This window comes from Cinclus cinclus, chromosome Z (genome assembly GCF_963662255.1).
Source record: "Cinclus cinclus chromosome Z, bCinCin1.1, whole genome shotgun sequence".
NCBI classification, from domain to species: domain Eukaryota; kingdom Metazoa; phylum Chordata; class Aves; order Passeriformes; family Cinclidae; genus Cinclus; species Cinclus cinclus.
In genome coordinates, this window is record NC_085084.1 from 74536482 (window position 1) to 74553804 (window position 17323).

Genomic DNA, 17323 nt, shown 5'->3' on the forward strand with positions numbered 1-17323 from the left:
CTGTGCATTGGAAGCACAGGTCTGCTGCATTTGCTCTCTAACCACGCTCTGTGGTCCAGTATGTTTTATACGGCCCCCTTAGCATGGAGGTTGCTGTTTCTTCTAGATCTGCAGAACTTTCTGAGTTTGCAGGTAGCTACTGGCTTGCTGCTTGGCACAAGGAAAACAGGGGAGAGCTGAGCATCCTGCATGTAGAGGAGTTCGTAATGGGGGTGCAAAAGCTGATGGGGTTGAAGGTTGCAGGGAGCACAGCTGAGATAGCTCTGGTAATGTGGGAGTCTCAGAAAAGGTTGATTTTCCTTGATTCTCACATGGAACTGGCACCATGACCTGCATTCTGTTGTGTTTCAGTCTGTCTGCTGTGCCATGTCCAGTGTGCTGCAACAGGTTCTTGTTTGTCCATGTAAACTTAGCTTTTAGTTAATTAATGAGCAGGTACAGTTTGTAGAATGGGATCATTGGAGAAATCTTGAGAATGTCAATAACACTTAAAATACCTAATGTAAGTACCAAATCTTGTCTTCGCTTCACTAAAAGCCAAGGACACCTGGTTTCCCCATGAGTTTCAGAGCATTTGTAAAGCACTGATTACTGTCATGCTTTTTAGCTTTTAAAATCACTCTCAAGTCCCTTTAAGGCATGCTAACTATTGACTGTGAAAAAAATATTTTTGAGAAAATAAATGTGAAAAGGAATGTGTTTATACTGATAAGTTAAATAAAATGTTGAAATGCAGCACTAAAATAAAATCTGGCAATTCATACAGGGACCCTAATGGACCTTCTGTTCAGCTGCTTGAATGATTGAAAAAGTTTTGTTTAAAAGTTATGGGGAGTACTGCAAATGCGTTATATTTGGTTTTAGAGTACATTTATTCCACCTCCTTGTCCCTCTGGGTGTTTTGTTAATAAATTGTATGATATATTTTCTTTGATGTACCATAGGTGTTTCTACAGCTGACATAGAGAATGCCTTCTGGTAATTTCAGAAATAAAGCAGGGATCTGTCCTCTTTGTTAATAGACTTTGAATAAGATGTTGGAAAAAGGGGTAAGTTTAATCTAGATTATTTTTTTACATTCTCCTGGCCATTTGTGTTATAAGTCAGAATTTCAAGGCAGCTAACTGACAATTTTTAAACTATTGATTGTAAGCCCAGGAAATTCTCGTTGCCAATGCTAAGTGAAGTAACCACATGTATATTTTACTGGATGCTTTGTTAATTTATATAAGAAAATGCATCCTCATACATTTTTATTGAAATATTTAGGGGTGAGGTCAGATTATTTCTTAACCAGTCAATTTTGCAAATACAAAGACAAATTTCTATCAGGAACCATTTTTTAAAGAAAAAAATAATTTTATTTGCTTTATCCTTAGGTTTGAAATGATCTGTTTCTATCTAGGGCTTCATAACTGGACTACCATGTTACAGCTGGAGAATTCTCTCAAATCCATGTGTTTTAATCTGAATTCTTGACTTATTTTCACATCTGAGGGAGATACAGTAGACATATCTGACTTCTAGAAATCTACCCAATGTTTTTGTGGTGGCAGTTCCAAGAAATAAGGTGGTAATAGTAGGGATAGTTTCAACTAGGTTCCCCAGTTCCTTTGCATGTGCATGTTCTGTAATTCAGAGCATGCTCTGTTAACATCTGGAAAGAGGTTGTTTGAAATATGTCACAGTCATGCATTTTCACAGACATGTATCTATCACTGTCAAAACTGTACTTCCTGAAGGCTGAACTAGAAGCTATTATTTCTTATAAATGTGAGCATATTTGAATAACTGAATGATAAAATACCCAGTAAATACTAACCCAGTGCCAGAATGTGTAGCAGATACCTGATATAGTAAGCATACAGAATAGCTGCAAAATCAGGCAGTTCATGTGGTGAATGTAAAGAGATTATCTTTAATAACTTTGCCTGAGGAATTTTATTTAAAAGATGCCTGTGGTATTCTCTACAATGTATGTTCTGGTTCACCATGTAATTTTTAATATGTAAGGTAAGTGCTGAGCTTGCATTTGTTCTTATTGTATTGTATTGTATTTGCATTCACCACTGTTCTCACACAATGAGATCACGTTTGTGCTAATCACTGAAATACTCCAGTGTTCTTTGGCATGGCTGCCAAGTAGCACACAGCAATCTTTGTGCATACATTAAGTTTTCTCAGTCTTTTGCTCAGTGGCCAGATCCTGACTGCTGAGAGGAATGGCTGGGCTGTGCCTCTGCCATGAACATTCACACCGTCACAGCAGGTCTGACAGGCACAGCTGTCTGCTTGCTGGTTTTTACTCTTAAAGCTGTTTGGAGATTCCTGGGGCTGAACAGCACTTTCCAAACTATCTTTGACCCAGCATGAGTCTGAGCACAGTGGAGGCATCAGGGCAGAGAGTGCTGACTTCTGAAAGAGTTGGTCTGACTGGGTTCAGCCTGGACTCCTGGGGTTCACAGCTGAGCTGAAACCTGGCTGAGTATTCAGTGAAGGGAGTTGTTTGGTGTTCTGAGAAAGGAGGAGGTGCAATTAGGGAAGGAGGTGCAGAAGAATGCTGTAAGATTGGGACAAGGAGCAGTTCAGTAGTGGGATGATGTGAAATAGCTTTAGTTCATCAGCTTACCTTTCATATATCATTTCTAACCAAACTGCTGAGATTCAGCTTTTATGAGGGTGAAACTGTGAGCTGGAGCAGAGTCTCAGCATGCAGAGAGGCTGCATCTTCTTTGGGGATGCAGAAGGACCACTCAGCAGCCTGGGTAATCACAGGAGTGGTAGCATCTTCCAGCTGTGCTGTGCTGCCTGTGTGTGTTTGCCTCTGACTTCCTATCCCTCCTGGAGAGGAGGCAGGAGCAGCTGGCTCTGTACTGATCATCTGCAAGCACAGAGAGATGCAAGTGGCTGATTCTGCTTTATTAACTTGAAGGGAAATGATGAGCCATAGAGAAGTTCCTGTGGTGCAGAGGTTGAGTCTTGGGGACTTAGAGGAGGCCCTTAAACCCACTTACATTTGTGATCTGTATGGGGGAGCATAAGCAGTGCTGGGCATGTGTTAAGATCTGATTTGTGAGAGATGCCTCTGCCTGAATTAAGGTGCAAACAAGACCATATGCTGAGGTTAGCAATATGGATTTTATCTAACAATGAATGTGATGTAGAGAAATAGAGAGTAGTAGAAAGGGGTGGACAGAAGAGGGTGTGATAAAGCAGAAGATAGTCACTACTTATGGATCAAACACCGTCCCATTGGTCCTTCTTCACTTGGCATCCTGGGGTACCACTTCCATAGAGCCCAAGTTCCTGGGGGCCATGGGATGGTCACAGATGGTGTTCCCATAATTTGGGGTGATACATGGATGAGCAGGTGCTTCCTTTTCCACCGTTTGCCACAGGAGGAATTTTTGTCCGGATGTGTTAACCAGGATGTGCTAACCAGATCCTGCTGCCAGGCCTGGAATAGCAGCTTCCTGTTACAAATTCCTCCCTTCTGTGCTTAACTCAAATTCTCACTGTGGTGATTTATATTATGGCAAGTTCCATCTGAGGCCTTTACAGTATTTGAGACAGGCACCTGTACTCCTTAAGCCCTTAAAATATACTGGTTTTGTCATGATGAGGGTATTACAGGGAGCATTTTGCAAAGGGTGTCTCTGTGGAGGAAGACCTTCCTTGGTTGTTGCAAGGCTGAAAAAGCCAGTATGGGCCCCTTGGGTGTATGGGGCATCAGCCTGTCCTCTCCAGGGAGGTGCAGTGACTTATCTGAAGTGTTTGCAGAGGGCTATTCTATGATTCTATGAGCTAAACAAGAAAATAAGTGGGAGCAGATGCTTCTTGTTTTGCTTCATGGGGAAACCCAAGCACTCCTCTTCAGTTCTGCAGCAGTTTATCCCTGATCAAATCACAGGAAACCCTGGTGGAGGTTGGGCTAGCGTGGAAGAAGTCACATTACAGTCCAGAGGTGAGAATTATGCTGCCTCCTTTGCTGTTTTTCAGCTTTTGGTTCTGTTGGGAACAGAAAAAAATGGTTCTTCATGTTAGGATTTGGTAGGTACCAGTACCGTATGGACTTTGGTGCCTGATAAAAGTGGAGCTGCCAATTTCTGAAGTAAAATATTTTCACAAGGAAATGCACAATTTTACTTAGAATCCATAAATCAAATGTAACTATTCTCAGTTATTCTTTCATGAGGAGATGACTGCTAATGAGTTTTACAAGATGCCCAAGTTGATTTTGTGTAGGATTCTCCCCAGTCCCTGTGGCACAGCACCCAGCCTGCTGCTGCATGTGCAAATTTAATAAAGCCAGGAAGTGGAGGCCCCTTTGAGCTGCCTCTAGTCCCTTTAGAGACTGGTTGCAATCTTCACAGCTTGAAAACCATGCTCTGTCTTGTCTGAGCCACCTGCAAAGAGCAAACCTTCCCATGTAAAGCATTCACAGTGCTCAAATCCTTGGAATTACAATCCTTAGTAGTCCATTCCTGTCCTTTGGTTCTTCCAGCATAATTGTTTAGCTGTTTTTTATTCTGGCACCTTTCTTTGCATTGGTGCTCTGTCCATTCCTACAGTCTTGCCAGGTCTTGGAGCTTTAGGGCAGCCTTCACTGACTGCCTTTGTGAAAATCACTTAAATGACTTTAAAGTACTAATGGGCACTCCAAAGACCTGGGCTGCCAATTTCTGAATCCTACTGGTTCTTAACTCTCTTCCTGTCCAGGAAGCCAAATAAAAGATGTACCCTTTGAAATTTCAGCACTTTTTTTCACTGCTGAGCTCTGTAGTGCCAGCCACAAATTTACCTGCAGCATGCAGGTAAGGGAATAGAGCCACAGACTCGTTTAGGTTGTAAGAGACCTCTAAGATCATTGAGCTGGCTGTTATCCCAACACTGCCAAGTCCACTACTAAAACATGTCCCTAAGTGTCACATCTACATGTCTTTTAAATTCCTCTGGGAATTCTGACTCCACCACTGCCCTGGGCAGTGTCTTTCAGTTCTTGGCATGCCTTTTGGAGAACTTGTCCCTAATACCCAACCTAAACCTCTGCTGGCTCAACTTGACATGATTTCCTCTCCTCCTGTCCTGAGTTACCTGAGAGAAGAGACCACTTCCCACCTGGCTACACCCTCGTGTCAGGGAGTTGTAAAGAGTGATCAGGCCTCCTCTTGGGCTTTTTTTTTTCTCCAGGATAAACACCCCCAGCTCCCTCAGTCACTCCTCATCAGACTCATGCTCCAGAGCCTTCCCCAGCCCCATTGTCCTTCTCTGGACACTCTCCAGCACTTCCATGTCTTTGTTGTAATGAATAAGACATTGTAGCCTTTTAGCTTTGTTCGTAGTCCTGGCTGGACTTAGTCCAGCTGGTTGGTGACCTCTGATTGCTGGCATGTGACCAGTTTTTTTTTTTTAATTATTATGTGAATTAAATTTATGGAACATAAATTTTTGGAACAAAAATATGGAACAGAAATTCTTTGAGTCTTCCAAGAGCTTGTGGATGCTATTTGGCAAGCCAAACTGAAAATCAGATCTACCCTGACAATGCAGACAACTACTTCAAGATGTCACTCTAAGGTTTTTTGCATAAATTTTGTGTGAATGAATTTTCAGAGAGACATAAAAGAGATTATTAATAAAGTCCATGTGTTTTAATTCTTATTTTCATCATAATGGTGCCCCAAAACTGCATTTCTCTGTGACTTTTAGATTAGCAGTTCTTAAATTATTTGGTAAGAGACATTATTACATAGACATAATTAACTGGGAATTTGTAATTTGCAAATTTGTTTCACAGTGGGTGTATTCTTTTTTAGACAATACTTTCTTTTGTTTAATTTTTAATAGAATTGTGCTGCAAGTTAAATTGTGTTCAGATGCCATTTTACCAAGAGCTAGATTTATTCACAGAAATGTCACTTTATTCTTCTAATCAATTTCATTAGTGTTTTCACCAAAATAAGAGGCACCAGACACTAATGTTGCCAAGTGAATGAGCATGGGAAGTTCAAATACATGGAGTAATGCACTCCTAGGAAAGCATCTGACACAGCTATGATTTTTAATTGTCCCTTATTGACTTGGGTTTAATTCCTGGGTAAAAAACTAAAAACATTCAGGCAGAAGAACAGGCATTGATGCAAGACATTGGCAACTTCAGGCATATATATGTCTCCCATGATGTTGTTCTCTGTGTACCTCCTGACACCCAGCACATCTATCATTCCATCTTTACAGCCTGAGTGGTAATGAGCAGCAGACACTCAGCAGCAGTATCTGATTAAGTGCATCAGTCAAGACAGGTCCAATTTTAGCTTCATTCTGCTTCAGAGTGATGTGACTTCACTGTTTGATATGCCATGTTTTTGACAGCAGGAATGTCAAACCTAAACAAACCTTGCTGAGTTGTAAGCTTTCTTTCTCTGTGCTTGTTTTTGCTGGGACTTCGGGGTTGTCAGCATGGGCTTGTACATGATTAAGTAGTTGTAATAGTTTCCTGTGTGACTACGTCTTCACACTCGGAAAGTATTTGTGTCTTTTGGAATTGCTTATAAAAAGAGCTGGTTTGGTTATCTGCTCAGTTTTAAATTCACACACTGACTTTCTTTTTTACAACAGTTTTCCCATTATGGCATGTTGTCCTTACTCTCACATTGTCATCATCCAGACCGAGTTATGTCTGTTTATAAGCAGATTCTGTGTGTACTATCTTGTTTATTTCAGTAGGGGTACTTAGAACAGGGAAGAGGATTGCTTGCTGCATTTGATTTGTAACCAGTCAGTAAGTTCTTGCAATAGATTAGCTATGAAAGTTGCTCACTTTCTTACCAGTGTAAGAGAATATCGTGTGTACAGTGAGTGTGTTTCAACACATTTTATTGACCTTTTGAAAAACTCTCCCCCAAACTGTATCATTTTGTTGATAGTTAAACTAAAGGCATTGGTATGAACAAAGTGAAGGTTTTTGGAAGACTCATAATGTAGCAAGTTATGAACAGTATGGAATTTATTTGTCTGGCATCATTCACACCTCCTGTCTGGGTTTGTAGTATTTTGACTGTGAACAGTATAGAGTAGCAAAAATGATTGGGCCCTTGCGCAAAGAGAAGGGAGATGCGAGTAGAAAGTGAAGACATAAATCAATGCTACTATATTTTGTGTAACAGTCGTCATTTGTAGAGTTCTCCTCCACAACTCATTTATTCTCCTCTTCTGGGAACTTCCAGACTTTTTCACCTTGCTTCTGCAAAGCCCTGTGTAGTGCCAAAGATGTTGAAAGCTGGCTATGTGTAGTTAGCACCTTGATGTCCCCTTGTGTTGCACTGCACTCTTCCTTGAGCAACACCAGCAGGAAATAAAAGTGGGGAAAAAGCCTTTTTGTGGAAATCTCAGATTCTTGAGTGAGGTGAGTCATGTTTGCTCTTTAAGGGAGTTTGGAGTGGTGGAGGGCAAGCAGAAATTAACTGCTTAACAATCAAGTTCATTTTGAATGGATGAGTTGTTCAAAGTGAGGAAGAACTTACCTGGGTTTTTTTAATAAGTGTAATCATTGATAGTTAAAGATTAGAAAGCTTTTCTTACAAAGGACTGGCAAAGAACATTGTCACCTGATGAAAAATTAAATTGTTTTGTTAGAGGGTAGAACTTTTCTTTCATATACAGAAACCATGCAGCTTTAAACTGTCCTGAAGAAGTTTGTGCTATACTATTTTTTTTTCTTATGTGGTTGAATCTTACAGATAACTTAAAATCTTTCCTAGCAGCTGAAAGTTAAGGGTCTTTTATGTTGCTGTTAGTCAAGTAGGATTTGTAGGGTAGTTTCAAGGGACATTTTTATTTTCACTAAAACCAATTTGGAATTTGATCTTAAAACCCAACCATTTTGCTAAAGTCTTATCAGCCATTTCTATCTAGAAGCTGATGAAATGTTTTCATCTACACCATTTCTTCTGGTTATGCAGTCAAATGTCTGGATATCACATATCCATGTTGGGACGTGGTATGTTACTTGGGCTGAATCAGTTTTTCTAATAAAAGCTTCACATCTGCAAAATTATCTCTCACAACATCTGGAAACTTCTGAGTATTGCTGCTTGAATTTTGTTGCAGTTTGTTACCTGAATCTCTTACCAACCTTGTTTTTGTTTAGTCTTAGACTGTCCTAGCTACACTCTCAGCACTACATTCTTTTTCTGTTCCTAAGGATTCCAGCACTATTCCTATCTGTGTTATACCTCTTCAGAAATCCATGGAAACCCTCACGGTAGGAGTACCCCCTTTCTCTCTGCTGTTTCTTGTGGAGAGCTGTGCTCAGCAGTAATGATGGAAGAGGGGTTTTCCTCAGGCAGAACTGTTCCTAGTTTCAGGCCATTCCTCACTTCTTTAACAGTCCTGGACTGGTGGGCCCCCATCAAGACTTCCATGCCTAGACAAGACAGTGCCTGTGGTTTCTCAATAAATCTGAAATCACTTGTAACACTTTATTCATTGAAAATAAAAGCAAGGTAAGGTTATTTAACTTCAGTCTTAGATGGTTGAAAGAGACTGTCAAAATTTGGAGAGACATGAAAGCACAAGTAGAACTATACTTTGCAGCTGCCAGGAGACTTCACGCAGTGGGGATCCAGTCCTTAGATGTCACCTGTCCAGGTGATGTACCCTGCACAGGAGATTGTCCATCACTGAGGAGAGTTGCTCTGACTCTGGCATTCATTTCCACCTCATCTCAGATTTTCATATGTTACAGAGCCTCATGCTTCACCAGGACTCCAAACTTTTCCCTGAGGGTTGTTCACCCCTGCAGTCTCTATGACTTTAAACATTTTTACCTCCAGTGCTATCAGCTGTCCAGACAATTAGCAATACTCTTTTGCTAGCTGTAAACAGAAAACCTGACAGCTGGCCTGAGGTTTTATTTGGCTATAAACAAAGCACTTAACCAACAGTCTGAATGGATTTTTTGTTCAGATAGCTGTGGGAAAGGTTTTTCTCTGCACAAAACCCTTAAAAATGTAGATAATGAGAACTGTGCCTCATAGAAGTAAGAATGCTGAAAACTGTGCAAATGTACAAGGGAGGTTAATGAATACCAGGTCATAAAGAGCCCCTCATTGAGGAGACGACTGCTGTAACTGAACAAAGATTGAGGGATACAGCTGGAGTGGTGCTGCAGTGTGGGTTAGTGGGGTTAGGGTGCAGCTTATAGCAGTGATAGCTCATTGCTGTTGTGTACAGCACACTTGTGCACGGTAGCTCAGTTCTCAATGGGGGACAGTGTTATTTTGCTTATTAATGTGGCATATTTCAATTGTACACATTATGTTTTATCAGGATCCAGGCATCTTTCAGGCTGATCTCAGAGTATGCATCTCTGAAAATCTGAATATACAAACCAAGATACTCATCATCTTTCACACCAAGAGATACACACATACAGTGGTGCCACGTTTTGTTAGGTACACAAGATGCTGTGATTATTCTGTCTGTGCTTGGGTCTAAAGGGCAAACAACTCATTCATGACAAAGGTGTAGACTATGTGAAAGGACCCAGCTGCCACATATTCTTCAAGGGCGGAGTGTCTGGGTAACTGCATCGCAGCTCTGGGTACTGTGGACATGGAGGTAATGCTGAATAACTGTCCCCTGCCACACAGTCATGGAGGTGATGCTGGAAAGGCTGTAAGCACTTGGAGCTGTCTTTCTGGCCTGTGGATGTGCCCCATCTGGAATTAGGACATCATCTTTCATGACTGAGATGACAAGGGACTACTGCAATACATGTAACAGAAACGAGTGCTCCTGATCCTTTGTAGGACTTGGGAAATCCTACCACTATAGAAGGACTTCTCAGGGTTATGGGTTGGAAAAATATCAGCAGTTGCTGTCAAACTGGCATTTCATTTGCTTTTCAGGCTCTTTGTTATTTAAGTTGCTAGTATTTCCCTGGTAACATGGACAGCTGGCATTCAAAGCTAGAGTGAGTGGAGGGTCATTAGCCCCACTGAACACAGTGAAAGGTTGCTAGCAACCTTACATAACAAAGACTTCTTCCTGAAAAGCATTAGATGCACAGATCCCAAATTGATGGTGGAAGCAGTAAGTGTCTGTCCTGTCATCAGGCAGAATGGCAGCAGGCGAGGATCCCGTGGCTGCCCTGCTGGTATTTAGATGATACCTGTTGGTCAAGTGTCCCCACTTGTCAAGGATATTCTCCATGCACAGAGCAAGGCATTCTTGGATATGCCACAGCACTAGGCTTAATGTACCATCCTGATGAGAAAATGAGCTGCCCGTGAAGAAAGCATATATCTTATCTTAAACTATCAGGTGGTGTCATTAGAGAGGTTAGAGCCAAACCACAGGAGATAAACTCCTTGAAAAGCGCATCCCCAGTTCATTTTTTTTTTAGCTTGGCTCTGTCTCACAGTGTAATCCCTTGTGTTTGAGGGGACTGACTTTTTGATGTGTGTTTAATCCATTCAGAAAGTTCAGAACTTCACTGGACAGGGCCTTTAGTAGTCTAGTGTCACTTTGGAGTTGCCCCTGCCGTGGGTTGTGTGGGTGGCAGCCAGAAGAGTCACTTCCAGCTAATATCACCCTGTAAGTGTTATAGCCATACAGTTCAAGCTTGAAAATATGTTCAAGACTGCATTGCTTTTTACTCTTGCAGATACCCACAGCTTTTTCAAACAGCAGCAGCATCGGAGAGAGAGATGGGAACAAAATCATGCAGCTGTCAGAAGGGTTTCTCGGCGCTCTGTCAGCAAGGAGCGATGGGTGGAGACGCTTGTGGTTGCAGACAGTAAAATGGTTGAATATCATGGAAGTGACCATGTGGAGTCATATATCCTCACTATAATGAATATGGTATGTACTATATTTTGGGGTTTTTAGATAGACAAATGAAGCAAATCTGAATTTGATTATGCTGCTGCTCTTCTAACGGGTCTGCAGCATTGCCCATAAAGAAGGAGGTAGTATCATTAATATATATTAATTGAAACTCTATTTTTAAGTATTTTTCACCTTGTATCTTGTATAGACACAATTTTTCTCTGGCTTTATGCGAGAGAATTCTCGTGTCTATAAATGGTGGCATTGGCTTTCTTTCCACTGAAATTCTCTGTCTCCCTTGGAACCTGTTGTTCACTGGTGATTTCAGATTTTTGGCAATGGCAAAAGAAATTCTACAGGTTTTAAGCATATGAATTCTTTCACATATTTGTGGATATGTGAAAAGGCACACAGGGGCCTGCTGGAAATTGTAGTAACTTTGCAAAAGCTAAAATACCAGATTGTTTCTGTTCTGGTCACAAATCCAAACCGTAATATATGAGGTATTACAAAGCAAGTTAACTGTCCAAGTTGATTCCAATACAGCTGTTCCAGATAAGTATCCTTTTTGGAGTACAAAGTTCACACTGGAATAAAGAAAAGTTGAACTTCAAATGCTTTCCTGTGTGGCAGGTTTTAAAATATAAGTTGTTCTGGGAAAAGCCATAGAATCTGCCCATAGATGTGTCTTCTGTTATTAATACCTTTAATCAATATTATGTGTATCATGGTAGATAATGAGCTTGAGAGTATATTGAGGATGTGTTCTGTATGGTTATCATGGAAATGTGCAATATATGTGGAGGTAATCAGAGTGTAATTCTAGACATGGTGACTGATCTGTCCTGTGAGTTTATGCAGGATGTTCCCAGCTGTGCTCCAAGCAGTTTGACTTGCTGCTGAGGCAATGAAATTGAGTAAACAGATACAAAGGTTGTTCGAGCACGTGAGGGTTTGTCCACACAGAGGAAAATGCTTGGAATAAAACCCAGTCATTCTCAGGTTCAGGAGCAAACAAGACTCAATTTTCTCTGCAGTCTGACCTTAGATATTAGGGTTACTTAAAACGTTTCAATTTTCAGTAGAGCACCTTTAAAAAGATCCATACCTAAATCAGACCTCTGTAAACATAATTTCTACTTAATTTTGGTATTTTCTCCTTTAGTGGTCTTCTCCATAACGGTTTTGACCTGAAGGCAACCCATATTTTTCATTTGTATTTCCTGTGATAAATGGCATAGGTCAAATATATAGATATGTATAGGTAGGTAGTGATTATCTTCTGCTCTGATTCCTTTTCCTCCAGCCTAATTCAACATTGTGATGGTGCTTATAGTAATTAGGTCATGTTTTTGCAAAGTTCAGTTCTTGTTCTTTTTTATTTGGAGCCTTTTTTGAATGGAGTTGTTATCTTGGGTTTTGTTCGTTCTTACCATCCTCTCCTGTAGTCTGAAAACACAAGAGTAGCCGTAATTCAACTAATTTCTCTTTGCCTAGTACTGACTAAATTTTGCTTCTTTGTGACAGAATCCTGTTCATTTAAAACAGGACGATTTGATATGCTGGTTTATTTACACCCTGTGTGGACCTCTCCATCAGTGTTGTATCACTGTAGATTTTGTGTTCCTTTCTGCTAGTGCTTTTTATGAACTCAGAAATTTTTGAAGGGGAAATGGACATAATATAATCTTATTTAGGCTTTTGCTCTTTAGCTTAGTAACTTTTGCCAAATGCTGTATAATCATTCATTTGGCAGAGTTAGCCTTTGCAGTAGTTGTAATATTTATTGCATTTCAGTAAACTTACAGTGATTTGAGAATTAAAAAAACAAAACAATCCCCAGGTCAACATTATGCTAGAAATAAATGTATTTTCTTTCTGAAGTTGTGTTTTTCTATAGAGGAAACAGTTAATCTCATATCTCCTGCCTCTGGTACAGGTTACAGGGTTGTTCCACGATCCAAGCATTGGCAATGCAATTCACATTGTGCTGGTCCGGCTCATCCTCTTTGAGGAGGTGGAGGTAAGGCTTTTATTTACCTCAAAATATCACTTAGAAAACTTCTAGGTTCAATATATTTGGGTGTAATAATTTTTGCTTAAAATAAAATTTTAAATTTACTCTGTTATTAACCTTCAGCATGTATGGTTTTAGAATAAATGCTGCCCTGGATAATGAAGTATTTTAGCTGATGACTTCAGGTATTTCTGCATAAAATTGCATAAGAAAATATAATGTAAACAGGCAGGTTGAGAGTGGGGAAATGGAATATCCCCAGTATCAGAAGAACATGGGATGCCAAAGAAGACTAGATGAGAAACAGAAACTACACATCAACATTCAGGATCTAATTACCTAGCATTGCCTGAAATGTATTATGAACTGTAGTGCTATGCTATTTTCAGGTCTCTGAGGAGGTACATCTCTTAATGTGCAATTCAAACACATGTTTTTCTTTTTAAATCTCTTTTGAAACAAATTAAAATGAGGACAAAGTAGATGTTAATTGATGTAACTAGCTGTATAGTTTCCAATTTCTCTGTTTCACAAATATGTTACTATCTGCTTAAATACATGCTGGTTGTCATGATTTTATGTTTTGTTTGTTTTGTTTTTTTTTAATTTTATGCTGTGCATGATATAGCTAGCTCTAACCAGAGGAATACCTTAAAGGGATTTTCTCAGTGGCTTAAAATTTATAACTGCAAGCCAGATGGTCCCAGTGGTGTGATGGCAGTAAACCAAATGTCAAAACTATGTCTTCAGAAATATTTACTGGGATAGTCTGTCCTTATACCTCTCAGAGTAAGTGTAAGTGGGACAAAAACTTGAGCTTGCACCTGAAACAGAACAGTTAGATCCATGATGACCTTCAATTAACTGTATTTGGTAAACTTCTGTGGCTGTTTGGATAAAAAACATGGATAACTGTTCAATTGAGGAATGGCAATGTTGTAAGTAACAGTGTTAAATACCTTTCAAAATTTGTTTTTAAGTTCCTCAGAAATTACTGTCTGTTAACAGTTAATCCCATACTTCAAAGCTTGTAAAAAATTAAGCAAACTGAGGCAAGATAAAGGGAGTGTCCAAGACCAGAAATTAGAAAATTCAATTTGGGATGAACTTATTTTGCATACTTTTTATTTAAAGTTTCAGTAATTTGCATGTAGACTGTATAATAGTAAGTTGAGAGGGAAACAATTATGACTGCATTGTTTATATTTGGAATTGAAAAATACTGTGAAATAAATACTCTGTTGGAAGCATGTTCTCTGAACGTGACAGTGTTCACATAACATTGAGTGACAAATTTGATCACAAAGTCCCACAGTAAGTAATCTTCACCTTCTTTTCAGAGGAAGATTTTATTTCAAGGGAATGTAAAATGTTTGAAAGTTTCAGTCCAGTGTTGGATCTTATGAAGTTCATTTTCAAAATGTCTGTAGAGTTCTGCTTTCTGTAATTTTTTCCTTTAGCTGCACCAATTACAGAAATGTCAGCATTTTAACTTAATATTCAATCTTAGATAAATAGATGTCATTGGTCCTAATGATGCGTCTAACTTTAGGCAGAAGCATAATTGATTACATTTAGATTACCCATCTTCACAGCTGACTTCACTGAAGTGTTGCTGCAGTGCAGTGTGGTCTTTACAGTAATATATTCCTTCATTTCCCATTAGCAAGGCTTGAAGATATTACACCATGCTGATAAGACATTAGCTAGCTTCTGCAAGTGGCAGAAGAGTGTCAATCCCAAGAGTGATGTCAACCCCACACACCATGATGTGGCTGTCCTTCTCACCAGGTATGACAGCAGTGACTGACTGTTGCTCAGTTGCATTTCTTTGATTATATTTCTTTATAGGCTCATGCCATCACTTACTTCATCCTGCATAGAGCTCAGAAACGTGGTCAAAATATTTATGACACTATGTGTGCATAGAGGTTAGAGGTGCATCTTAGTCACAAAACAGATTTGTGGGTCCTGAGAGGTGAGCAGTTTCCACAGCTCAGGTAGTTTTCCCCACTTGATGCTATCTCATTTTGTGCTTAGTGACTGTTCTATTCTTCTTTGAGACAATATACCACAATATACCAAGGTAGCATGTAGATGAGCAACTCCTGAAGAAATGTGCAGGTGCAGCTCAGAAACAAAGAGTATTGTGCAAACGTGGTGCCATTCATTTTTAAGCTTTAAAGCATATTATTTTCAAATATCTTCATATTTAAGGAGGCACAATTTTTTTTTTTAATGTCTGAGCAAGGGGGAGCAGAAAACTTGAAAGTGAGGTTGTCTGAGCAGGGAGTTGATGTCATGGCATGAAATGGGACTTCTGCAGGTCTGTAAAAATTGATTCAGTTTGCACACTGGTGGCAGAAAAGATTGAGACTGTGGTCTAAAAAAAACAATCTTCAGCTAAAGGAAGAAAATCCAACCTAAAACATGCCTCAAGTAGCTCAGTAAAAATTATTCACAGAATCATCAGGTTGGAAAAGACCTCTAAGATCATCAAATGCACCTTTTGACCATTGACCTTCTCAACCTTTTCTTGGTCAAAAATCTAAAAATAAGAATGTGAAATAAAGTCTCACAGTGATGTGAGATTTCACTCTCCAAATAAAAAATGCTCAGGCAGTTCATCTGAATGAAGCTGAGCTATGGTGACTTTAGTAAACCATACTTTAAAATGCTGTCAGACATGGAAGTCTGAAGTCTGCAACTTTGACTTATGGGGGTTAAGTGTATGTATCTAGGCACTACAGCCACATAAATACTGGCTACAAACTACAGCAGTATAGTAATAGTAATAGAACAAGTGCATGTTGTTCCATACATGTTTGTAAAAGACTTACCACTACAATTCACTTAAAATACAAATCAGCAAATTGTATGGTGTCAGCTTGCTAGCCAGTGTTAGTGACACTCCACAGTTGGTTTTAAGCTCTTTAAATAGCACCTCTCTTTTGTGATTCTAGAAAGGACATTTGTGCTGGCATGAACCGTCCCTGTGAAACCTTAGGCTTGTCTCACCTGTCAGGCATGTGTCAGCCTCACAGGAGCTGCAACATCAATGAGGACTCTGGCCTTCCCTTGGCTTTCACTATTGCTCATGAACTTGGACACAGGTACAGTTGAGAGGGAAGGGGGAACCTATCTGACTCGAATTTGTTATTTGTGTCTTAATACTCAAATTGTGAGACAGAAACAATACAAAAAAGTGACTAATGTCTCTCTTACTAGAATCAAAACTTATTTCAAAGCAAAGAAATAAGAAATAAATTCTTAAGCCTTTGACCTTTGTTTTGCATATACAGCTATTCAGTACATCAGAATGAAATAATTAAGTTAAAGAAGCATCACTCAGTTGTGCTAATTTTTCGAAACATGTCCTAGATCTCTATGCAATTACTTTAGATAATCTCCAGGTCAGTCTAAAACATTTACAGAAAACAAACCTGTTTCATTATGTCAAGGCATTTCAGTAGTGCAGATTAGCTAGAAAACATTTTTAACTCATATAGAAAAACATATATTAATCTTATAGTATATTAAATATTTATTCTTTTATTTACGTACCAGTAAAGTCTTTTCAGGGCATTTCTTAGTAAGTGGTATTTTCTGTATAATAATGCTATTGTGGGTACACTTAGGTCAAGATAAATAAAGTTCCAGGATATTTTTTATTTTTTAGACTTTTTCTGTATTTAAATGATCGGGTATTTTTGTTTGAGCTAAATTTCTCAGAATTTTAGATTTTTGATGGTGTTTTGGTTGGTTAGATGGTTTATTAACTGAAAAGAAAATATTTTTGAAACTGTTTTGACACAGCTGTTTTTCTCAGGGTAGAGTGTTGTCTCATGGGTACTCTGGTTTGTCTGTAATGCCTGCATTTTTAACTGGACTGTGGTACTTGGCTAAGTCTCAGGTTCATTGCTTTATCTACAATCACAATAATTTCATTGTGCACCCAGCCACCAATCAGGACGGAGTCTCTATTTCCTGCTAGGATATAATGATGAGGATGATGCTGCTGCTGCTGGCAGTAACCCTGTTGCCCATTAATTGGACACTCTATTCAACCTCTCCATTGCTAGAAAGGAAATAGTATAAATAACACTGAAATCACTAGAATTGGATCTGGGTGCTGTGGGTTTAGGTAATTTGGTCCCATAGTCTGTTGCTGGCAGGGAGCTGTTTTCATTCACAGTGATGATCTGAAGAGACTTCTTCTCCATAGATTGATCCATGTGTCTCCTTGTTCTCCTTGTCTAGCCTGCCTGGCTGGTGACTCTGTGTCCTTTGGATGCTGTGAGGCTCAGTACTGCTGTACTTGCCCGTGCAGGGCCTTCCTTAAGGACTATCCCCATAAGGAATGTTGAATGCTGTAGGGTTTGTTATAACCCTGCTAACCCTTGAGAAGTTCAGGTATAGACAAGTTTGTAAGAACAGATGAACAAAAAATAGGAAGACAGGCATGCTCCCATG

The 17323-nt window shown here is 39.5% G+C and overlaps 1 protein-coding gene across 1 annotated transcript in view; it reads left to right on the plus strand.

Moving 5' to 3' along the window:
* Nucleotides 1–17323, plus strand: part of ADAMTS12 (ADAM metallopeptidase with thrombospondin type 1 motif 12) — a 142107-nt gene that overhangs the window by 63754 nt on the left and 61030 nt on the right. Inside the window, exons 4-7 of the mRNA XM_062513206.1 lie at nt 10670–10866; nt 12773–12856; nt 14517–14641; nt 15814–15963. Coding sequence (XP_062369190.1) covers nt 10670–10866; nt 12773–12856; nt 14517–14641; nt 15814–15963 — 556 coding nt within the window. The remainder of the gene's footprint in view (nt 1–10669; nt 10867–12772; nt 12857–14516; nt 14642–15813; nt 15964–17323) is intronic.